Source organism: Odocoileus virginianus, chromosome 9 (assembly GCF_023699985.2).
Source record: "Odocoileus virginianus isolate 20LAN1187 ecotype Illinois chromosome 9, Ovbor_1.2, whole genome shotgun sequence".
Classification (NCBI taxonomy): Eukaryota; Metazoa; Chordata; class Mammalia; order Artiodactyla; family Cervidae; genus Odocoileus; species Odocoileus virginianus.
The window spans coordinates 21786942-21812388 of NC_069682.1; the positions used below are offsets into that span (position 1 = coordinate 21786942).

The following is a 25447-nucleotide window of genomic DNA, read 5'->3' on the forward strand; positions in this document are numbered from 1 at the left end:
TAACTGTATACATACCTATCAACAAGTGACTAGCCGTACATGTGGTACGGCTACAAATGGAATAGTACTCAGCACTAACAAAGAACGAATGGTTGCTACATGCAAAAACTGGAAGGAGTGTCAAGACATTTATTCTGCATGAAAGAAACCAGACAAAATTTAAAAAAAAAAAAGGTTCCATTTATAAGCAATTCTAGAAAATGCAAATCAACTAAAACAGATTAGTGGGCTGGAGGTGGGGAGCAGAGTGGGAATGCATGGGGCTAGGCGGGACCAGAGGAGGAGCCGCAAGGTTAGAGGCAGGGATGGGTTTGGGGGGGGCACGCAGGGAGGCAGGAGGGTTACGTGAGCAGAGGGTACCAAAGAAGGCCAAGGGGAGGCAGGTAGGCACAGGAGCAGAAAGGGATTAAGAGGAGGGATGCAGGAAGGGGAGGAGTAGGGGGGCAGGAGCTCGGGAAGGTAAAGAAGGGCGGAGTGTCGTGGCTGTAGAGCCGACAGGAGCGGAAGGGGAAAAGAGGCGGAGCCGAGTCTCGAAGACGGGGGCGGGCTCTACGCGAGTGGGCGGGGCCGCGGCGTGGGCTCCGCCCGGCCGCGCTCAGCGTCATGGCGGGCCTCCTGCGAGCTCTGCGGGGCCTTCCCCTCCGCGAGGCACCCGGGTGGGCTGCGCGGGGCCGAGCGGACTGCGGCGGCCTCCGCGCAGGTGCTGGATCCCCGCAAGCAGGTAGGCCTCGCAGGCCCCGCCCCCACCTCCCGGCTTTCGATTTTTGTTCGCTTGCCGGGTCTCGGGGGGGCCCCGACCTGACTCGTCCGTTCTCGGGAAGCTCCGTCGGGGCGCTCCCGCCTGCCCACCTTCTGCCATCTAAGCACCGCGGGCTGTAAACTTGCAGGAGCGTGGGCGGGGGAGTCACTGACCCGTATGAGGGTTTGTGGAAAAGTATAGGTCCTCTCCTCCCACGTGCACACATACTTGTTTTGTTTTGTTTTTTTTGTACAAAATGTACTCTGGAGCCGGGCTTCCAGGTGAAAGACGGCGGTGTTGGGTCAGCAGCCCGCCCAGAGCGCTCTCTGCTGCAGCCACCCCTGCTCTGTTAGTTACACTGTCCCCCTCGTCCAGTTATGCCTGCTGCTTTCCGCGCCTCAGAAGCAGGCAGTTCTAACTTTGCATGCCTGTGGATCTGCTCCCTGACCTCTATTTCTGTGTTTCCAGGACCCAGGAGGAACGTGGGGACTCGTGATCCCTTCCCCCCTCTAACCTGATAACCATCGTTAGTCAGTGGCTGTGACACAAACCGGGGAAAAGTGTGTTTCTTCTACGACATAGCTTCGGCTGCTCTGTGGGACTGGGGCACGCTGACACGTCATCCTTTAGTACAGAGTCACTAAACGGGACTCTAGTGGGATCTTGGGTCAGCTGGCACTGTATTTCATGTCCAGTTTGGGGGACACAGTGCCATGTGTTGACTGCCTTTCTGGGCAACTGCCCCAGCTAGCCCATCTTGGAATCCATTGTTATGTGTCCATTGAAGATACTTAAACATAAATATCTGTGCTATCAATGTACCCAGTCACTCGGAATTCTTTTTATCCCCTGAAAATTTCAAAATGTAGTGTTAAATAAATAAAAGCCCTGGCAGGGTGCAATGGGAGCTGATCAAATATGACTTGGGGTCATGTACTTAAGACCCCTCCTGGTGTCTCTAGTCAGCCAATCTCCTATTTGTTCTTTGCCTACTCAGTGCTACGCGTAGATTTCCTGAGAACCACAGGTGGTGGTTCAGGCATCACAGTTCTGGGCTGGAGCCCTCCTCATTCCCCTTTAGAGGGTGGTGGTTTCAGCGGAAATTTGCCCTTTATGTTTGTACTTATTGCTGTCGGAAACAGCCTAATAAATTGCCCTGGAATCTGAGGTTCTTCAGCAACATTAAAATTTGGCCAGACACCAGTACTTAACAGGAACTGCTCACTTATCAGACACCCACTCGGGAATTTATTCTAAGGAAATAATTCAAAAGAACAACAAAGTTATATGTGCAGAGATGCTTTTAACAGCACTACTCTTAAGAAGGAGCAACTGGCTATAACCCAAATGTCTATCAGTTAAGGAATGCTTAAGTAAACCATGAAAGTTCAATTCAACAAACTAGTAGGCAACCATTGAGAATGATAGGCAGGTAATAGTTTTGTGGTTAAGGGCTTTCAGTGTTGACTGCCACACCCACTGGCTGTGTGTCTTTGAGCATGTCTTGAACTTGGTATGCATAAGCCTGTTTTTTTCTTTATAAAATAAGGATAATGATAATAGTAGGGTTATTACACAGAATAAATGAAAAAACTAAACATGTTTTATCACAATATTGGTTCTTAGTAGGTATACAATAAGCATTAGTTATAATTACATAAATGAATGGAAAGGATAAAAGTGTAGCTATATTTAACCCTATGCTATGGACTTAATTATCCACCTTGAGGGAAAACTAATCAGACAACAAATACAGAGATATGCTGACAGGGAGACATTTTATAGTCGATACATTTTATCACTTATATACAGTTGTCACACAAGCATTGTACATACTTTTAGCAGTAAGCTTAAAACCAGCAGTGGTACACATCATAAGTAATTATACTCTGTGATAACTTCCATTCCAAACGTTGGGGTCAAAAATATGCTTTGAAGCAAAACAATAGCTTTCCATTAGAATTCTTTAAATTTCTTACCCAGTTCAGCATTATAACCTGAAAGTTAATCAAATGTTTTCCATATAATTTAACATACTAAATAATCCTAGTTACTTTAACATTTCTTCTGAGATGCCTATAGGCCCTTTGGGATACTCAAAGTTAGCTAGAGAAAGAAACTCACAATCTGTTGTCAAAAGCACCTCAATATTCCAGGAAAGTTTTGATCTCTTAACAAGGAGAAAGAAAACCAAATTCCACTTTTATACCAGTTTACTATTAATAACAAAGTATATTTACCTAATTAAATCCAGTCTAATCTTAATCACTCCTGACAAGTATAACACTCTTCTCAAAGCTCCCTTTTTTCATAAACCTTTTATCACTTTTTGTATCCATATGAGTTGTCCCCATCTGGAAACAACTGAGGCAGGAGATACATAGGCCCCTGGGCTGAACAGCTGGTATTTGTCAAATGGAATAAAATTCAAGCTTTTTTCTCACCCAGACCCTCCAGTGACAAAGCTAGTGGCAAAAACTGAGCTCGGCTCAGAGGCAAGGTGTCAACTCCTGAGGTCAAAGAAAACTTCCCTGTCTATACAGGCGCAGGAAGGCTTCTTGGGGGTCTATGATAAACATGGACATCACCCCCAGGCCTCTGCGATGGGATCCATCTTAGCAAAAAGTTGCGCACTTATCATGGGGAGAGTCCAAGGACCAGTCAGTTGTGAAAAAAAGTAATAATTGGCCAAATGTAAACAAAGATGGGGAAGTGAAGTTGCTCAGTCCTGTCTGACTCTTTGTGACCCCATGGACTGTAGCCTACCAGGATCCTCAGTCCATGGGATTTTCCAGGCAAGAATACTGGAGTGGGTTGCCATTTCCTTCTCCAAAAATATGGGGAAGGACTGTCCAATAAAGGGATTTAAATCACCTTTTTACTGCGCTTCTCATTCAGGACACCCACACTCCTCTCTGGGTGTGTATTTCTGCCTTACTTCTTATGCTCTCCTCCTCGTTAGAGAGGGTACCCATGCCCCTTCTCTCCAGCTGTGTATTTCTTCTTCTGTCTTAAATAACAAATGATTTATCTGTATGCCCTCCCACTTACTGTGCTGTGTACTCTAATGATAAACTTTGTACCTGTTTTTACAGTTTCTGCCTCCTTGAAACATTCTTGCTTTCAAATGAGGGAAAGAGGCAGGACCACTTTGCTTCTAACCTCTTGCCCCTGGTGGTCTGCTGGCTAGGATTCCTGGCTTTCATCCAGGTTACCCAGGTTCAATTCCTGGGCAGGAAACTAAGTTTTCTCTTCAGAACCACTCACTGCTTTCCCCTCCAAGATCACAACTAGCTCCAAGACAAAATTATTATCATCATTTTTCCTCAACAAAAAATACCTCCATTCTTTATACCTTCTCTCACCAACAACACGCATCCTACTTGCTTTACACACTGAAATGCTCCCTCGTCATTTTCAGTAACTTTAATTACATATTATAATTTTTAACCGTTTAAAGCCTTAAAAAAAAACCCAAAAAAGTAATTGAACTGTTAAACCAACACTTTACATAAGGCAGACTTACAGACATATTTCATAACTGCATATGCAAAAAGAACCAGTTTTGGAATTTCAGAAGAGTTTTATCTTAACCCATTTTTTTCTTGGAGTCTGATACTGTTGTCATATGTTGTTGAAAAAATTATCTTTCTTTTTCTTTAATCATAATCTCATAGCTAAAATTTTTCAAATAAAGTGAACCAAATCTCCCATTTTATAAAAGACAAGAAAGATACCAATCACACAAATGGAATATACACTCACACACCAGAAGACAGAACTGTCACTAATCCTTCAAGACAATAACCAATACAGAGTCTCCAACACAAATGCTCCTGGACATCATACCCATGTCAGAACCAATTGGCGAAATAACCAAATAGTACTTCGTGCTCAAAGAGAAGTTAGCTCGGCTGCACCCCGGTGGACTGACTTACTGGGTCTTGGAGCTCGTCAGCTCATCCAGACACATGTTTCCATTCCACCGAAGAAAAGCGTACGTTGACAGCCAGTGCCGAGCAGCGGAGAAACAGGGAGGATCCCCGAAACAAAACGGATTCGGCAGCTGCTAGGGATGTCCCCTCACAGCCCCCTCTTGGGGCCAGCAAGCCCAGAGCAGCAGTTCCTCACAGCCCCGCTGGCGCCTCATCATGGCCGCAGCACTGCTCAGGGAAATCTCGCGAGCCAGGTGTTGCGAGAGCACAGCGGTCCCATGATGAGAGCCCAAAAGTCTAACTCAAAATAGGGTCTCCCGCTGCTCGCTGCTCAAAAGCCAATAAAGAGGCGAGAATGGTGGAAAGGTTGCTTCATTTCAGAGGCCAGCAACCTGGGCTTGGCGGGGCAGGGGTGAAGAGGACTCCCGTCCGAAGGCTGACTCCCCCACCTCCCTTGAGTGCCCAAGAGCTTTTGTCGGTGATGCGAGGGGGCTACATGCTGAAACAGCACAGTCAGCTCTGACAGTCTTGAGATTGCTTCTGCGGTGATCTCATCAGTGTCATTCATTGTTTCTGGGACAGTTCATCTTCAGTTCCAGGGTAGGTTTGTTCCTATTTCCAGGCCGGCTCTGAGAACTGGCAGCTTATGTGAAGGCTGCAGTCTGATCATGTTTACTTCTTCCACCTGGTGGGGGTTTCAGTATAAGACAGCTCACAGGCTATGGCTCCGAATATTATCTGTATCCCTTGAGAAGGAACTAAAAGTCCTTGACTTTGCTTAATGACTAAATTATTATTATTTTGTCCCATTTGACTGTTTTCTTTTGTTTCTGTATTTTCTCACTTCACTGATTAAATATATTATTTGTTTAATATACTTATTTATTTGGTTACTCTGGGATCTTAGTTGTGACAGGCAGGATCTAGTTCCCTAACCAGGAATTGAATCCAGGCTCCCTGCATTGGGAGCTCAGAGTCTTAGCCACTGGACCACCAGGGAAGTTCATGATTAAACTTATTCTTTGACTAAAGTTATTTCACAGACAAAAGGCAGACATGTTGGGGAAGGACCATAGGGTCCTGCTCCATTTCACTAGGACACTGCATCTCAGTTTCCTTCCCACCTCCCTGCTTGCCTCCATGTATCTTCAACCTGTATATGGAGAAGAGCCTCAGAGTACAATCCTTAGGCCTTTCTGTTTTGTCTACACTCACTGACTTGAGGATCTTCCAGCCCCCAAGGTAAAAAACAGCTTCAAGCTGAGGAATCCTAAAGTTAACATTTCCACCTTAGACCTCTCCCTTTCTGTATCCATATAGCCAACTGCCTACTTGACACCTGCACTTGAATACCTGATTGGCATTTTAAAAGTTAACAAATTCAAAATTAGCTTTCCAAACCTACTCCTCCTGAAGTCTTCCCCATCTTCCAGGGCCCAGAAGCTTTGGCTTGTGACCCTCGACCCTTTGCTTTCTCTCACCTCCACAGCCGGCCCATCAGCAGATCCCCCGGCTCTACCATCTGACCACGTCCACCGACTGATCACTTCTAAGCCACTCTACTGCTGCCACCCCAATCCAGGTTTCTGCCTCTCAGCCAGGGATACAGATAATATTCTGAGCCATAGCCTGTGAGCTGTCTGTAATTACAGAGACTGAAACCCCCACCAGGTGGAAGAAGTAAACATGATCAGACTGCAGCCATGACATACACTACCACAGTTCTCAGAGCTGGCCTGGAAATGTTCCAAAAAAAAAAAAATGAAGCAGGGTAAAGGCCTGCCTCTGTAATGGTTCTCCTGCTTCAGCCTTTACCCTGCTTCATTTTTTTTTTTTTTTTTGGAACATCTGCCACTAATTCTTTTAAAATATGTTAGCTCATTCCATGCCTCTGCTAACCTTCCACTACCTTCCAAACTCACTGAGAGCAAAAGCCAGTGTTCTTACAAAAGCCTTCAAGGCCTGAACATCCCTGGTGGGCCAGTGATTAAGAATCCACCTGCCAATTCAGGGGACACGGGTTTGATCCCTGGTCTGGGAAGATCCCACGTGCCTTGGAGCAGCTAAGCCCGTGCACCACAACTCCCGAGCCCATGTGCTGTAAGTACTGAAGCCCATGCAGCTAGAGCCCAAGCTCTGCAACTGCAGTGAGAAACCCCCACACAGTAATGAGACGTAGCCTCCACTCACCGCAATTAGAGAAAACCCAGCGCAGCCCCGAAGACCCAGCTCAGCCTTAACTGATTGATTGAAATAATAGTCTTCAAGGCCCTAAGTGATCTGGCCCCCATTGTTTGTCTGTTCTCATTTCCACTAACCTTCCCTGCTGACTCCTCCCTAGTCGCTCGGGCCTCCTTGCTGTTCATAGGACATGCCACGCACCCAGCCTGTTGCTTCTCTTGCCTGCAGTGGTCTTCCAGGTACTCACCTGATGTGTTTGTTCATTTCCTTCAACTCTGTGCCAAAATGCCACCTTCCTAATAAAGCCTTCGATCACTACTCTGTTTTCTTCTGTGTAAGTTGAGGTGTGCAGATGATATGATCCTTTCATATTCTTAACATTGGATGATTAGAACATTATAGATGTTAGACTTCCCACCTCTGCCGCCCCCCCTCCCCTTTGGCCAAAGAGAGTATTATCCTAGTTACATTGTTTATACTCATTGGAATAAAAGTAACATAGAAACTGTAGGAAGCAAAAGAAAGGAAGACACAAGTGGATAAAAACCATGAAGCCCAATCATAGATTATGGTAGGTCTCAGTTTCCCTTTCAGGAATGTGTGCTGTAGGAGTCTTCTTTTTTTCACATAAGAAGAATTTTTAATAGAGACCTTCTTTGATTAATAAAATCAGAGATATCTTTATAAACCAGCAAGGAAGAGGGTTTAATAACCCACTGGCTCAACAATCTTTTCTCTCCAGTCTGTCAGCTACTCCCACCTGTATCCTGACAGGAAATACTCCTTTGAATGTAGTAATGGAAGAGGGATTGATTTCTACCCTTAGCAAACCAAAGAGAATTTATTCTGCTTTATTTCATATTTCAGTCACCTCTTTAACTTCTGTGCCCCAGTGCAACTGGAAAACTGGCTCTCTGCTTATTACTCATCTCTTACTAAACTAATGAGTCAATTAAAGCATTTTGTACCTGAGCTTTCTGGTCTCTGTGAAGGAGGAAATGGTGGGAGCAGAGGGGAAGTTACGGTGTATTTTGTTGGCAACTGGTGCACTTCAGGAGAGAGGCTTAGCAAGAAAAGGTCATTGTGCCTTGCTGGGTTTTTTCTTAAAGCAAAATATGTTTTAATAATGTAGAAATATATAAAAAGCTGTAACTTGATCAGACATCATTTGAAGCCAATAGCACCCATCTAATAATTTGCAGTTGTCAACCACTGCTATTAAATACATTCTTATAGAGTTGTGATTTTGAGATTCTAAACAATGCAATGAAATACAAAGAAACAATTAAAATACAAATATCTATAGTGAAGGCATGACTCTAATTCTTTGGGGAAATAATTAAATTGTCATATACAAATCCAAGGAAGTTAACCTCAGTGTTCACTGCTGTTTTCATTTTTTTGAAATTCCTGTTTAACAATACAGGGTCTCTTACAAAACGTCAGCCGGCTCTCTCCAAGAGTGAGTGGCAAAAGAAGCTGACACCAGAGCAGTTCCACGTCACGAGAGAAAAAGGGACGGAGCCGGTAAGCTACACTCATCTACAGTTTCTGAGTAGATGTGTTGGGTGTGGTGCATGACAAATTGGAATCGATCTCACTACGAAACCTAACTACTTTCTGTGCTCTCAGATCATCCCACCTTCTCCTTACCATATGTAAAATAGATAGCCAGTGGGAGTTTGATGTATGAAGCAGAGGAACCAAAGCCAGTGCTCTGTGACAGCCTGGAGGGATGAGGGAGGTGGGAGGGGGTTCAGGCGAGAGGGAGCACATGTATGCCTATGGGCGATTCATGTTGACGCATGGTAAAACCATCACAATACTATAAGGTGGCTCCAATTAAAAAAAAAAACCAACTCATCATTTTATCTACTAATCTGGCACCCTCCACTGTTACCCTCTGGCCATGAATATCCATCCAGTTATGCAAGCCAGAAACCTCTCTCTGGACACACTGCCCTCCGGTGGCCGGTCCACCCACTCAGCCTCCTAAATGACCTTCGCATCACCCTGCTTCTCTCCGCCACTCTCCCCTGTAGGCTGGTCCAGGCCCCACCATCCCTGGGTCAAAAGCAGCTGCCTCAGCTGTGCTCCTCACAGCTGTCCTTGCTCCTCACCTCGCCATTCTCTTCCCTGCCTCCAAAGAGATCTTTTGAAAACAGATCTGACCACATCACCCCCTACTCTAAATTCTTGTTTTCAAAGTAAAAGAAGAAAGTTTAAAAGTGGCTAACAAGGCCCTAAAGCTCTGGTCCCTGCCTCCCACCCCCATCCTCAGATCTGGCTACTTTTCCTTGTTCAGCTTCAAGACCCTGGGCTTTCCCCACTTCAGGCCCTTTCACCCTGTGTCCTCCCCCAACTCCAACTCATTCAAACCCACCTTTCAGCTCTTGGCCCCAATCTCAACCCCCAAAGGGAAGCCTTTCCCCAGCCCCAAGCTGGGTTTTCCCTGCTCAGTACCTGCCATCCTAGCATATGATATATCCCTGCAGATAGCGGGTGCTCAAAAAAATCAAGCGTTGGGACAGTTGAATGACTGCAGGCCAAGAGGGGGACGTATTACTGAAACTGTCTTCAATAACCTCATCTTTCTTGACTTTCCTGAGAAAGCAGCCCTCAATGGTTACTCGGTATAGTACCATTTTTACCATGCTGCGTTTCACAGCAAGCCATTTGTCTTAAGCCCAAATATGACCACTGGAAAATAGCTATTGAGGCAGGTTAGTAGGTATTTTCCAGAGAAGGCAATGGCAACCCTACTCCAGTACTCTTGCCTGGAAAATCCCATGGACAGAGGAGCCTGGTAGGCTGCAGTCCATGGGGTTGCAAAGAGTCGGACTTAACTGAGTGACTTCACTTTCACTTTTCACTTTCATGCATTGAAGAAGGAAATGGCAACCCACTGCAGTGTTCTTGCCTGGAGAATCCCAGGGACGGCAGAGCCTGGTGGGCTGCCGTCTATGGGGTTGCACAAAGTCGGACACGAGTAAAGTGACTTAGCAGCAGCAGCAGCAGTAGGTATTTTCATTTGTGAAGCCGACCCCCTAGAATGGACCACAGCACAGCGGTTTTGAATGTTGTAGGATATTTATATCTTTGAAGTTAGCAGTCCCTGCAAAATTCAGGTAAGCTGTCCATGTGCTGGAGCCATATAATCATGGTCCCACCTTCAACTTCACTGCCAATGCCAAAGTCACTAGATAGATTAGAAGATTCCATAGATTCTGGTGAAATACTGATATTTTTGAAAACTTCCTGTGGGTGGGATTTTAATAAAGGCTTCCCTTGGAAAGAGACTGTTGTTGTTGTTTAGCTGGTCAGTTGTGTTGTTGATGGCTGCGTCTCCAGTGCCTGGAAAAGAGCCCAGCATAGGGCAGGTAGGTACTCCTTATGTGTGTGTGTGCCCAGTCGTGTCCGACTGTTTGCAATCCCATGGACTGTAGCCTATCAGGCTCCTCTGTCCATGGGATTCTCCAGGCAAGAATACTGGAGCAGGTTGCCACTTCCTCCTCCATGGGATCTTCTTGATGCAGGATTTGAACCCACATCTCCTGCATTGGCAGATGGATTCTTTACCACTGAGCTACCAGGTAAGCCCAGGAAAGACACTTACACTAACCATTATGCAGATAGCACAAGAGAGCTACCTACCTGTGACTCCCTGAGCAGTTGTGTGTCTTGCCAGAGCACTGTAAGTCAGTCCTGTTCTGAAGGACAGAGCCACACAGGGTTTGGAGTTGGAAATGGCAGCCTGGAGATAAGCTGCCAGATGTTTAGGAGAATAAATACATGGGATCCTCAAACAGATGGTGTGATATACTTTGCATTTGGCCATTTTACAAAATGAGCATCATCCATTATTTTAAGTAATGTTATAAATCCCTTTCAGTTGATTCATTTCCACATGTAACTTTTTAGAATGCTGCAGAACGATAAGCCTCCATAAGCTCCATGAGGCTAAGAAAAGAGAAGGGAAACACCTCAGCCTTCTATTTGGTGACTCAAAATTAGAATTCAGTTGCATGTGCTTTTTGTTGGGCAGCAGTAACCTGCTAGCCCTCTGCCAGGTATGACAAGGGGGTTCACAGACTAGTTGAGCTGTAACTAAAAATCAAATATCAGGGACTTCCCCAGTGGTCCAGTGGCTAAGACTCCACACACCCAATGCAGGGGGCCTGGGTTCGATCAGGGAACTAGATCCCATATTGCCACAACTGAGTTCACATGTCACAACTAAAGATCTCATGTGCCACAACTAAGATCCAGTGCAGTCAAATAAATAAATATATATTTTTAAAGTCAAATGTCAGTAGAAGCTAGGTTTTGTGCAGGTTACTGTTTGCTCTCCAGATCTGCCATCCACGTGCTTCACTCTGCTCTGAACCTCTGCGAAGGCCAAGCAGCTCCCTTGCCCTCTTGACTCCTGATTGCTTTGGCCCCTGGGAGATGCCAGCAAATTCAGAGGACACAGTAGAAAAACATGCATCGAGGGTCCCCTGGGGCTGCATTCCTCCCACACAGCTTGCAGCCTCCCCGCCCCCAACCCCCACAGGCAGCCCACCCCTCCAACTTCGGCCTCATGGGTTCTGCCCACTCTGTGCCCCATAGTGTGTTCTCGGTCACCAGCCTAGGGATGCTTCACCTTCCCTTGCTGGTATCCATTGGCCCTGTCCCCATCTTTGTAAATAGTTCTCTGTGAAATAACCTGCAAGTCACTTAAGTGTCTCATCCGTTTCCAACAGGTGTGTGGTATTGACAAGATCAGAGGAGGGAAAGGCGGCGTTGGTGCGCACATAGTCATAGTCAGTTTGGGCTTCTCTAGCAGAATGTCACAGACAAGGAGGCTTAAACAACAGACATTTGTTGCTCACAGTTCTGGAGGCTGAGAAATCCAAGATCAAGGTGCCAAACAATTTGGTTTGATAAGGACTCTCTTCTTGGTTTGCAGATGGTCACCTTCTTGCCGTGTCCCAATGTGGTGGAGAAACAGGTCATCCCTCCCATGTCTCTTCTTCCCAGGGCACTAATCCCACTCTGGAGGGCTCCACCCTTAATGAACTAATCACCTCCCAAAGGTCCCAAATCCAATACCATCACCTTGGGGGTTAGGGCTTAAACATGAATTTGGGGGGGATACTCAAACATTTAGGGGCTTCCCCGTGGTAAAGCAGTAAAGAATCCATCTGCAATGCAGGAGACACAGGTTCAATCCCTGGGTCAGGAAGATTCCCTAGAGGAGAAAATGACAACCCACTCCAATATTCTTGCCTGGAAAATTCCATGGACAGAGGAGCCTGGAGGACTGCAGTCCATGGCATTGCAGAAGAGTCAGACATGACTTATCAACTAAATAACACAAACATTTAGTCCATAGGATAGATTTTGAAAACCCAGGGATGGGGGTATCTTGAAAGTCATTCTGCCTCTGACTCTGACCCCCTCCCTGTACAGTCACTCATTTCAGTTCTCTCTTCAAAACAATTCTTAAATCCGTCCTCATCTTTTTATTTCCACTGTTCTTGCCATAGTTAAATCCAGGCCTGAACTGGTGGCTGTTTGACTGTCCTTTGAGTGCTCCTTCTAAAAACCAGCTCTGATTGTGTGCACACCCAGTTTAAAAGTTTCCAACGGCTTTCCATTTTCAGTAAGATGGCACTTAAACTCTTTAGCATCATTGACTCAATGGACCTGAGTTTGAGCAAACTCCAGGAGATAGTGAAGGACAGAGCAGCCTGGTGTGCTGCAGTCCATGGGGTGGCAAAGAGTCGGACATGACTGAGCGCCTCAACAACAAGAAGCATCGTCTGATTAAAGCTGCTATGATCTGGCCCTCCCTGCCTTTCCAACAACCTCATCTTCCTTCTCCACATTGCTCTGTTCTGTGAGCCCAGCCCAGGCTGCTCTGTCTGAAATGTCTTTATCTGATTAACTCCTTTATCTGATTAACTCCTCCTCATCCTTTAAAACTCACTTTAGTGTCTTGGCATTTTCCTGTAATAAACACCAGTCAGCCATGCAATGAAAAATAATGATGATAAGAGGTTAAAGAAAAAGAAAACCCTGATCTCAGACATCTCAAATATTACCTGGTCCAGAAAGGTTTCATGAAAACTTCCCTAATAATAAAGGGACTAGTGGTACCCCCCACTCCCTGCTGACCTCCCCATCAGAACTACGGTCACATGGTGTGACCACTGCCAGCTCACATCTCTTCCCGACTTGGTAGCAAATTCCTAGTGCAGGAAGCGTGGGTTAGTTTGGTTCTGTTTTGTTTTTCCATCTCTGCAACCTTAGTACCCAGTCCAGCATTGGATACACACTTGGTTTTCAAGTAATACTGGAATGAGCGAGTGAAATAGAAGCTGAGTGTGGCCCTAAATAATATGACAGGACTTGTATAAAATTAAGGAGAAAGGATGAGGGTGGACAGCAGGAAATCAGTCAAGGAGGCAGAGGAGAGATGTCATGTCGTAAAATATGTCAGCGAAGGATTCTTTTATGTCTGATTTTTTGTTGTTGTTTTTTTTACTTGTTGTGGTACCAGTTCCCTGTCACTTCCTCTGTCCAACTGTCCCTGCAATATCAAACATTATACTGTGAATATTAGCAGGCTGTCCGGATCCCAAAAGTAGGCATTTCTAGATCAGCTTCACATGTGGGCAGCCCTTTGGTGTGTTTGTCTCATTCAGCCCAGGTGGGAGGGAGGCGAAACTTCCTCTTCATTCCAGATACCCCTTTGTGCCAGCGTGAGGTGCAAGCCTTCGAGGGGACAAGCCAGAAAAAGACCAGCTCACCACTGTTTGATGTCTGCAGCCAAATTTAGGATTTTTAAAGAGGGAAAACATCCAAGTGTGCCCAGATGGTGGGCTCAGTAGGTTAATTTGAAATTGACTGTTATGCTGCTCCCTGAAAATGTGCTGTTACTCCTACCACAGGGAATGTGACCATTTGACTGGGGATTTGTCTAGAGAGGGCTGAAGAGGCCGCTTGTTTCCTGAATCAGCTCTGAGACTCAGTGACCCATCCCGTATTCAGCTTCTCTTCCAAAGAATAGGACAGTGCCTGCCACCAGCCACTGCTTGTGGATTTCCACAGGAGGCTCATGCAACAGTTTCTCTTTCTTGAAATTTCTTTGATAGAGAAGATGGAATTGGGCAAAAAATGGTCTTTTTGTTGTTGCTGTTGTTCCAAACAATGAGATCAGTTTACCAAATAACATTTTAAAAAATATATAGTAGTCTTGGCTCACTCATTGCTTCAAGTCTCCTGTTCTTCTCAGAACCTGCAAACTCCCTAAGCCACAATTAATGTGGTAATTTCATCTAAGTAGTAACTTAGACACTGGGAGAATCTCGCTCATTATTTAGCATTTATTCAGTATGAAGTATCCTAAACACCACGTGAAGCATATTAAAGGCACAACCCCAATCTCACTGAGCCTTGCTTTTTACTGCCTGAGCTACCAGGGAAGCCTGAGCCTTCTTGCTTTTTAATATATCTATATCCTGTCTTTAATTGGAGATTTCAGAGTGTTTTAGTCAGTGGACTAGATTCCTGTTGTATTAACTTCTGAAATGGAGGCTGAGATCTAACACAATCCAGAGGCCCATTCTCTTGCTTTTCCACAGGCTTTGATGTTCTTGGATGAAAGATGCTATATAAATACAAAGCATTATTAATGTCATAATTTTAATATTTGGCACAATAAAGGTCGGCCATAAACAAGCCTGCAGACTGCTTCACTGGACCCGTTGTAATTTTCTCTCCAGTGATACTTGCACTTTGTCAAATTAGTACAAAAATTCCTTCATAAATTCCTTCATTGGAGAACTTAATCTTGGATTTAGATCTGCTGAATCATGTCCGCCGGTGTTATGAGAAACCTGAACAGTAATATATCTCATTTACTTTCAGCCTTTCAGTGGGATCTACCTGAATAACAAGGAACCAGGGATGTATCACTGTGTCTGTTGTGACAGCCCACTCTTCAGGTGAGATAAAGACCAAGAGGTACCAAAGGAGAGTGAGCCTCAAAATTCATACTGCTCTGTCTTTTGGGGCCTTGGATAAATATTGGATTGGCCAGAAAATTCATTTGGGTTTTTCCATAGGATCTTAACAAACTTTTTGACCAACCCAATGCATACCATGTTTTTCACTGCCCTTCCCCATTGACTTGGTTACCATAAGGAGGGCTGTTCACTGAAGATTCTTGCCTGTCTTGATTATTCTTTCTGTATCCGCAAGAAATAGAAAAAACAAACCAAAAAAAACTTTGGTGGGCACCTTAAGATAAAGCTATTAGTTTTTTCCCTGGGAAAGTATTTAAAGACATCTAAACCATAATGGTATTTGCTTGACCATGTGATTAAAACTGTCTCTCTCCCAGGGAAAAATGGGTTTATAATTTAATTTAGGAAATGTAGAATTTTATGAGGATAGATTCCCCACAGTGCTTGACAGTAGTGAATACCATGCCCCTTCTATGTAGCTAAAAGTAAATTTAATTGTCCCTTGATTTCAAAGCCTCTTTTAAGTCAATCAGGATCTGAAATCTCTCAACAAAGGCTTTTTTGTTTAGACATGCAGGAAACAGTCTAAAAAAAGCAGATTCGATGAAGAGGAAAGGAAAACATCTTTGAAGTCCCATTTTTCAGAAGTTCAAAGTTGTTTTTTATTTCTTTTGCATCAACCCTAAATTGGTTTAGAATAAAATATAAATCAAGCCAGCTCTGTGAATCTTCCATTAGGCAGTGCTTCATTATGTGCTCTGGGCTTTCAGCAGACTGGGCTTTCCTGGGCTGCTGGCTGCTAATGGGGGCTAAATTTGGAAGGTCAAACCCCGCCTGCAAGGATGAGCAACGATTAGGATTGATTTTCCTTCATGCTCACAGAAGGGCAGGCCTTCGCCAGGATTCATTCACTCTGTCAGTGGCTGGTGAAGAGACGGCAAAGATGGCAGTCAGACTGAGAAGATGGCCTGGGGGAAGCTGGGAATGGTAAAATGCACGCATATTTCTGAACCATTAGTTACTGTTTGACCTTTGGTTCTGTTTAAAGGGGGAGAGGTGGGACCTTGAGATGGCCAACCTGCCTTTAGCCAAACTGTGTTGTGAACATATAAAAGATGGCTTTGTGACTGTGCAGTCAGCAGCCAGAGGTTCTGTTTCTAGCTTCTGACTGTCATCCTTGCCAGAGCATGTTCCTACATTTTAGTCTTTGTTGTTTTGACTTCATTGGTGTTCTAGTTTATGCACCTGTAAAGATGACACTATTTTCCTACCCACCTTGCAGGCTCTGTTGGGGAATCAGAGTGTTGGGGCAGGGAGGGACTGGAGAGACCAGAGCAAAAAGCTCTGTCCAGTAGAACTTTCTGCAGTGATGGAAATGTTCTATATCTGCTCCATCCACTTTGGTGGCCACTAACCACATGTGGCTATTGTACACCTGAAATGTAGCTGATGTGACTAAAAAATTGAATTTTTTATCTTATTTTACTTACGGTAATTTAAACGTGAGAGACCACCATGAGCAGTAGCCACTGTATTAGCACAATGCTAGTTCAAATTAAGGTAGTTGAGTGACCATCCCCAAGGCAGCCAAGACTAATAAAACCAGCCAGGTCTTCAAAAGCCCTTTCAACAAGTAGCCAGTTTATTGACCTGCCAATCTGCCAACCTATTTGTTTCTTTTTAATCACTTAGTTTTAGTTGCAGTTTCCATTTTCATTTCTTAAGGACTTTGGAATTTGTTTTATTTTTTTCCTCCTGAAGCTTAGTCTGAGAAAAATAAGAATGTATTCATAAGAATCTTTGATGTTCTAGAATCTTCTGTGTTCTTAAAGATGTGTTTGTTTATAAGAGAGACAATGTAGTAGAGTGGTGAAGTCTGTAGATATACATCCTGGCTTAATTGCTGTGTGACCTTGGGCAAGTTTCTTAACCCCTCTGTGCCTTGATTTCTCCACCAGTAAAATGAGCATGTTAGTAGTACTGAGCTCATGACGCTACTGGGAGGAGTAACTGAGTTATGTGTTAATACACATGAAAGCACCAGAGCAATGCCTGACACATGCCAAACACCGGATACATGTCAGCAATGAGATTCTCACAGACAGAGCCGCCTTAGGGCCTCATACATGAAAGTGTTTTTGATAATGAGGAATGCCTAAGAAATCTCTTCTAATTAATGAGAATCTGTAAATGAAGACTATATTCCTGACAGTGCTTCCCATTCAAGAGGGGAGATAACTGTCAGGATTCCTGTTGGGCCTCTCGTTTTCCCTCTCTTCCTGTCCCCAGTCTCCATCCTCAGTAATAGAGAGCAGGGGTAGAGAAGAAATGAACATCCTTTCAAATACTCGCACACAGTCAAAAGGAGGTGAAAAGTCAATCAAAACTAAACAGTTAAGAAATGAAGTGGATGAGGGATCACAGCCACTTGGCCACCGGGCTCCTTGCTGCCTTCAGACTTCCCTTCAAGCTGAACCAGTACGGTTCAGGGGAGCTGCTGACTCTCCAACTCAGAGTCATTTGATCCAGGGTTTCCAGGTCAAGAGCACTGGACTCCAGACTGTCACTTCATTAACCTTGGAATTATGTGACTTTGACCCCTTCCTCTATTCCCCTTCCTTCCTCCTCTCCAATTCTGGATGTGTTTATTAAAATCTACTGTGAGATCACATGTTTCACAGTCATAAATCTTTTTAGAATAGAAGGAATCTGAGAGCCTGAGGTTAGTTCCATTTTTACAGAATATCCTGGCATCCCACACGTTGTAGGAACTAGGTAATATTGTTAACCTTTTCTGTGCTCTTGTTCCTTGAAATGAATGGGAATTCTTCTACCATGAGAATTGTCACTTATTACCAAATGCCTCTGCTGCTGGTTTGGGGGCCATGGAGTTTCTAGAAGCAATGACAAAAACAAAGCAAATAAACATATAATAAAACTAAATAAAAGGAATCCCTTAAAGAGTATACATGATATATATCTTTACTCCCTTTAAGAGTAAAGATGGTCTAGAATAGTTTTAGTTTCTCAAGGGCGGGTCTTACAATCTGCTAATCATTTAAATATATATATTGCAATTTCTAATTGCCCTTAATATTTAAGTTTGCCCTCTTAAAGGATATATGATGGGCCTCTCATATTACCTGGTAAAATCTCCAGATTCTGTTAATTGCATCAATAAAAGTTTATTGTTTCCCATAAAATGTTTTAAATGACTTTTTATTAGTCTTAGATTCATTCATTAAAAAAATTATTATATTCATAATTCTCCATCAGATTTGTTTTAATGATCACTAGTTTATATATAATGTTGAGGATGAAAAAGCTATGATTAAAGGATATTTAAAATGTTTTTCCCTGGACCAAAGTGGCTCAGATGTATATTTTTGAACCCTTGGAAAAGAAAAGGGGTTGCAGAGAATCCAGTCTGAATGTACGTGTGTGCACACGTGCTCAGTTGTATTCAACTCTTTGCAACCCTGTGGACTATAGCCCACCAGGCTTCTCTGTCTATAGGATTTTCCAGGCAAGAATACTGAAGTGGGTTGCCGTTTCCTTCTCCAGGGGATCTTCCCGACCCAGGGCTCGAACCCACACCTCCTGCATTGGCAGGCAGATTCTTTACCACTGAGCCACCTAGGAAGCCCCAGTCTGAATGTACAGACACTTCTAATTGGACCCACAGCTGCACAAATTTCATGGATACCTGTTACTACCAATAATAATGATATTTTTAAAATTATAACCACTAACTTGGTACCATGTGTCCAACACGATGGTAAAAATGCTAAATGAAGAAAGCATCTCAGTCAATCCTCAGCAACCCTGTGAGGTAACAGTGCTGTTACTATTCTGTGGACGAGGGAACAGAGACTTTACGAGGTTAAATAACCTGCCAAGGCCGCACAGACATCCCAGAGCCCGGATTCACACCCCAGGCTCTCAGAAGTCAACCACAGAGCTGTACCCGAGTTCCCAGGATCTTGCCGGGCTCTTCGAGGTGCTTTCTTTTCTAACTATGTATCCAGGAGACCGGGGCTTCCCTCGTGGCTCAGACGGTAAAGAATCTGCTGGCAACGCAGGAGACCTGGGTTCGATCTCTGTGTTGGGAAGATCTCCTGGAGAAGGGCACAGCAACCCACTCTAGTACTCATGCCTGGAGAATCCCATGGACAGAGGAACCTGGCGGGCTATAGTCCATAGGGTCGCACAGAGTCGGACAAAACTGAAGCAACTTAGCACACACCCACACGTCCAAGAGACTACATCCTCTTCCTGCGCTTCAGTCAGAACAGTGTTGCAGCAGATTGAATGCATGAGCACGTCTGGAGATGCAGTTGTCATTTTTTTAAGGCTAGACATTAAAGAGGTTTGCAAAAAGTAGAAAATAGAGACAGACACAGATCAAACATACGGATACCAAGAGGGAAAGCGGGGGTGGGATGAATTGGGAGATTGGGGTTGACATATATACACTATTGATACAATGTGTAAGACAGATACCTAGTGAGAACCTACTGTATAGCACAGGGAACTTTATTCAGTGCTCTGTGGTGACCTACATGGGAAGGAAATCCAAAAAAAGAAAGAACGTTTGTATATATATGGCCAATTCATTTTGCTGTAGAAACTAACACAATGCTGTAAAACAACTATACACCAATAAATTAATTTTTTAAAAAGAGATTTGCAAAGTTATAAAACAGTGTAACTCATCTCACTAAATGTTTGTTTCAGTTTGTTGTAACAATAGGTTGTAACAATTTGTTGTAACAATAGGTTGTGTTAGCCTATAATGAATTTATTATTTTAAAAAATAATTCAATGTATAAATGTCTTTAAAACTCTCACTCATAATTTCTAATTTGTTAAGTGCTGATAGGCACAACTCATGTAAATCAAACTCTCAGAGATTCTCGATAACTTTTTAGTAACAGATGGGTTCCAAGACCCATCAGTGTTTGAGTCACTGACTTAGCCTAGACTCTTTCTGCTGGGTTTGTGCTCTAAACTGAGCTTCCTTCTGTGCTCATAGTCTAGGGGTTTGATTATTTGCCACTTTGCCCCTCTTTTCACTCAGGTTTTTGTTTTTGTTTTTTGCAGAATTTACAATTCATTTCTTGTCTCTCCCTCAGATAGAGAGAGCCATTTCCCTGCCATTTAAATTTCTGAAATTTGTTTTTCTAGCATGATGTAAAGGAGTTCATCTCTGGGGACTTCGCTGGCAGTCCAGTGGTTGAGACTCAGTACTTCCAATGCAGGGGATGCAGGTTCAATCCCTAGTTAGGGAAACTAGGATCCCACATGCTGCAAAGTGTGGCCAAAAAATTTTTTTAAAAAGAAAGAAAATGAGTTCACCTAACAAAGTACTTAGAGAGTGGGTCTCTGATGAGTAGATTTGCTTGTTGCCCTCCTCCTCCTTTTGTTGGCGCCTCTGTCCTCCCCACCCCCTACCCCCAGCATCATTCGTTCCTGTAGGGCTTTCCCGGGAAGGTCACTGCACTGCAGTGATGAGTCTGGGTGCCCAGGCTTATTAATCACTACGTGCTCCTCTGCATAGCTCCCTAAGCCCTCAGAGCATCTCTATAATGTAGATGTTATTGTCCCCATGTTACAGGTAAGAAAACTGTGACTTGGACAGGGTAAGCAGCCTGTTCAATTTCACACAGCTAAGAAGTGGCAGAGGCAACTCTTGAACCCCCAAAGGCAGCCAGGCTCTGTGCTCAGATAACCAAAAGTTCCTGTGGCTGAGCACGGCTGTTTCATCAGTTCTCACATTTCTCTGATTCGCAGAACCCATGATATGCTAAACCCTTTGACCACTCATTTCATTTCGATTTCCCCCTTCCCTGCGTTTCGAACAAGGGCATTTAATCTGTTTCCTAACATGGAGCAGTTCACAAAGCTCCTCGTGTTTTTGGTCCTTGTCGAAGCTTGAGAGGGATGCCTTCAACATCAAAGGAACAAGAAATCTTTGACGTGATGAGACAGCATCTTGAGTGGTGGAGGTGCATTGGGCAGACCCCTGTGGTTCAGAGAACTGGCCTTGAGATCTGGCAGAGAAGAAGGGAATCGGTTTGTGCTCTGTAGAGACGTGGGTTGGGGCACACAGTGCTCTTTGTTCATAGCGCTTTGCACAGCTGTAGGTGTCGTGATTTCTAACACAGCTCTGAGAAGAAGTTCTGCTCCGGCACGGGATGGCCTTCGTTCTCTGAGGCTCACGGGACGTCTGGCTCTGATGAGAGTAACACGGGGATCCTGAGACGTGCGGACGCCTCACTGGGACTGGCTCGCACAGAGGTGGTCTGCAAGCAGGTGGGCGTCTTTGTTTCCTGTGTTTTGTTTCCCCTGTGCCTCCTGAGTGCGGCGGGCGGCTCACTTGTCCTTGCACACCTGGTGTTACGGACAGGAGCGCTTTTATCACAGAAGCGCTCTGGGTTTCTCCTGAGCTGCTGACGGTTCCTGTCTCCCATCACTCCCGGCACTGCAGACCAGAGAAGGAGCCTTGCCTGGTTCTAGCCTTGCGGAGATGGGAGTGAGTGAGGGTCTGAAAGAAAGAGCTGGCCCTTCACATTCTGTTGTGCAGGAAGGTCCAGGGTGGCTGGCATCTCTCTGCCCCCTTCCCACTCTGCAGAGTGTCGCCTGCAAGCAGAGCAGAGCGGTGCTAAAGGTGACATCGGGGCTTGTTTCTCCTGGGAGCCTGGCAGAGAGAGTGGCTTAAATCCAGACAGCAGATTCAACTTGATATCTTTGGGTGCTCAAATGTTCTGGTTTTGTAAGCAGATAAATGTAGCTTAGTCTTGTCTTCAGTGAAAAAAACAATAATAATATACTGGCTACAAGATTCACTCACTCAGAAACTGAGCTACTGCTTTTTTTTTTTAATATTTATCTATTTGGCCGCCCTGGGTCTTAGTTTTGGCATGTGGGATCTAGTTCCCTGACCAGGGATCGAATCCAGGCCCGCTGCATTGGGACCAGGGAAGTCCCAATGGATTGTATCAATGAATCATAATAACAGCTCTGTTACGTAGGTATAATTATCATCCCCATTTCATAGATGACTAAATCAAGGCCTAAGTTAAATCACTTGCTCACATTCTCACTGATAAGTAGAGAGCTATTTACCACCCCATATGCTCTACATCCTGAATCAAATTCTGATACAATAGACTTTCCCCCAACACTGAGGTCAAAGATGCGAGTGGGCCCGCCATGTGGGGTTCATCTGTCTGGCTTTTACTTAAAGAGCCTTGTCCCTGGTAAGAGATGACAGAGGCTGCTCTCCTTGCAGTGTGAAGCTCACCTCGGCCATGTGTTCCCTGATGGACCTGGGCCTGCTGGGCAGAGGTTCTGCATCAACAGTGTGGCGCTCAGGTTCAAGCCAAGGAAACACTGACCACCTCCAAAAGTCCCCTTCCCTCCCTCGCCACTCCCTCACTTCCAAATTCAACTCACAGAACTTATGTGAATGACTTTTTGTGACCCCATGAGGTGTAGCCCGCCAGCCTCCTTGTCCATGGAATTCTCCAGGTAAGAATACTGGAGTGGGTAGCCATTCCCTTCTCCAGATCTTCCGACCCAGGGATCGAACCCAGGTCTCCCGCATTGCAGGCAGATCCTTTACTCTCTGAGCCACAGGTGAGCCCGATGTGAATGACTGCCTGTTGTGAATGGTAGTTTTGTTAACTACCAAACCAAGGCTTAAGTTCGCCGCTGGCACCACGCAAACCACACCTTCTCTAATTTACTACTTGGAGTCAACTCAGCCCTGGCTCTGGCTTTGACTAGAACTTCACACAAAATGACAGAGGGACAACTATTTCCATTAAATCGACTTCTGTGGGCTTTGTCTGGACTGGAGGACATGACTCTCTAGGGATGCTTGGAGGCAGATGGATAAACCAAAAAATAAAAAGAATTTCTACAAAACGACCCTGAACTTTCCATCGCAGTTAAGTTCTTCCCAGACATATACATGTGAGAGATCAGGTGAAAAGAGGAAGGAAAATATGGCATTAGAGTACTCCACAGTTCCAGCATGGAAGGAGGCATTGAGGAAAGGAGGAGGAAGGTTGTGGACAAGGTGGGTTTCGGGAGCACGCCTGGAGATCCATGGGATGCGTGATTTTTTTTTCCAAAACGTTAATAAAGTGTCTTGAACATTCTAGTTCCAACCTCTCTACCTGCAACTAAATTTCAAGGGGAATCTGCTAGATTTCAGTGATAATGAGTACAAGTGGTTACAAAGTTAAATTTTAAAATGTCCAAATAAAATATTTACTAAAATTTGTTTCCTTTTTGTCTACGTCTGTGAATTTTCTCTCTTATAAAAGTGACTGAATCAAATGCCAAAAAATAATTAGATCGCCTGGTAGTAGGTATTTGGTTACATCAATGGTAATAGCAACTTAAGTGTTTTTTACAAATTGAGTTTTGAATAATTTGTTACTGAAAACATTTACATCATTTTCTTTGAGACTTTATGGACAGAGAAGCTTAAGTGTTCCATTTTTCTCTGTATTACTGTGCAGGTATGAATGAATTAAAGACCTTGATGCAGGAAATAGATTATCCTGCATTCTCTGATGGTCCATTCTAATCCTGAGTCCTTAGAAGTAGAGACCCTTTCCTGGCTGGGGTCAGAGAGATGCTGCTTTGCTGGCTTTAAAGAAGAAGAAAGAGGACCCTGTGGAGGTGTGTGGAGTTCCTGCAGCTGAACTTTGGGGGCAAATAAGTGGGGCCTGCTGGGAACGGGACTTTTAAAACGACAAATATGTCTGGAAGGCTATAGTTCAAGGCCATTTTTGCTGGCTATAAACGGGGTTTACAGAACCAAAGGGAACACACTGCTCTCCTAAAAACTGAAGGTATATATGCTCAAGATGAGACTGAATTCTATCTAGGCAAGAGATGTGCTTATGTGTACAAAGCAAGGAACAACACAGTAACTCCTGGTGGAAAACCTAACAAACCCAGAGTAATCTGGGGAAAGATAACTCGAGCTCATGGAAACAGTGGCATGGTTCGTGCCAAATTCTGAAGTAACCTTCCTGCTAAGGCCATTGGACACAGAATCTGTGTGATGCTGTACCCTTCGAGGATTTAAACTTTTTGAAAATAAGTAAAAGTGTGGATTTGTCCTGTTGTGCTTTTGTTTAAAAAAAAAAAAAAGATGAAGGAAGAGAACCATGAGCTCAAGAAAGGGAAGAGTTTCGAGGAGATGGAAAAGGCCAGAAAATGGCTTCTCCCCTAGAGCGTCCCAAAAGGAACACAGCCCCGCCGACATCTGTTTTATAACCCAGTGAGACGCTTTTCAGACTTCTGTGTAACTGCAGGATAATAAATGTGTCTTAAACCACCCAGCCTGTGGTTGCTTGGTAGAGCAGCAACAGAAAACTAATGCAAGAATCTTGTCCCCTTTAGTTCTAGTCACCTCAGAAATTTCCTGCTGCCTATGGAAATAATAATTTATCATTAATAATTTATAATTTAATAAATTTAATACATATTTATAAATTAACAAATAATTCCTTGGTCTGCCTGGCTGTTCTTCTTGTCCTGGATGAGAATGCTGGTATGCTGCTAGCCACTCATTGCCCATGGATAACAGCTCACAATTTCAGTCTCCAAAGCCTTTTAACTTTGCTTTGGGTATGATTTATTCTTCTTTTTGTAGTGTCTCAAAGTAGAAGCTTACATCATTGAGTTTTAGACTTTTATTTTCCCTCATAGGTATTTAAAATTCCAAATTTCCCCGTGGGACTTACCATATAGTTGAGTGGTTAAGAGTCCACCTTTCAATGCAGGGGACTCAGGTTCGATCACTGATTGGGGAACTAAGATCCCACATGTGTGTGTTCTCAGTCATGTCCGACTCTTTGCAACCCCATGGATGGGGGTCCACCAGGCTCCTCTGTCTATGGAATTTTCCAGGCAAGAATACTGGAGTGGGTTGCCATTTCCTCCTCCAGTGGATCTTCCTGACCCAGGGATCGAACCTGTGTCTCCTGCATTGGTAGGCGGATTCTTTACCACTGAGCCACCTGGGAAGCCCCAGATCCTACACGCCTCAGAGCAGCTAAGTCCACTCACTGCAACTACGGAGCCCGAGGGCCACAACTAAGACTCAACACAGCCAAATAAATATTTTAAAATTAAAATTAAAAAATAAATTTCCCTGTTTACCTTATTTTTGCCATCTCACAAATTTTGATATGCATATTTTCATTATCATTTATGTGATATACTATCAACATATTTTCTAATATTCCCTTGACTCCTCTTTGACACCCCCTACTCCCTGCCCCCACTAGGGTGCACCACAGGGTTTTCTTAGCCTCAGGCTAAAATCTGGGCAGATGAGACTTGCTGGTGTGGTTCCATTGTGCCTTCTTCAAGCAAGCTTGTGTTCTTCACTGGAGGTCATTTGCTTTCTTTTCCTCTCTGGCACCTCCAGGTAGTTGCTCTTTGTATGATGTCCAGTTTCATAATTTTCTGCAGAAGCACAATCATCTGAAGGCATTTTAATCATTATTCTTGGAAGTGGAGAGTAAGACTCTCAGTTGCCAATACTT

The 25447-nt window shown here is 44.3% G+C and overlaps 1 protein-coding gene, 1 long non-coding RNA gene and 1 pseudogene across 2 annotated transcripts in view; 2 read left to right on the plus strand and 1 right to left on the minus strand.

Annotated features, from left to right (window-relative positions):
* The window catches only part of LOC139036576 (uncharacterized), a 176345-nt gene that overhangs the window by 88743 nt on the left and 62155 nt on the right, over positions 1 to 25447 (minus strand). The window lies entirely within an intron of this gene.
* MSRB2 (methionine sulfoxide reductase B2) lies at positions 538 to 23040 on the plus strand. The gene is made up of 5 exons (XM_020869182.2): positions 538 to 721; positions 8282 to 8382; positions 14773 to 14849; positions 21038 to 21185; positions 22165 to 23040. Exons 1-5 carry the CDS (start codon positions 604 to 606, stop codon positions 22267 to 22269), a joined length of 549 nt encoding a protein of 182 aa, XP_020724841.2. The 5' UTR covers positions 538 to 603; the 3' UTR covers positions 22270 to 23040.
* LOC139036574 (large ribosomal subunit protein eL33 pseudogene) lies at positions 14794 to 24231 on the plus strand (annotated as a pseudogene).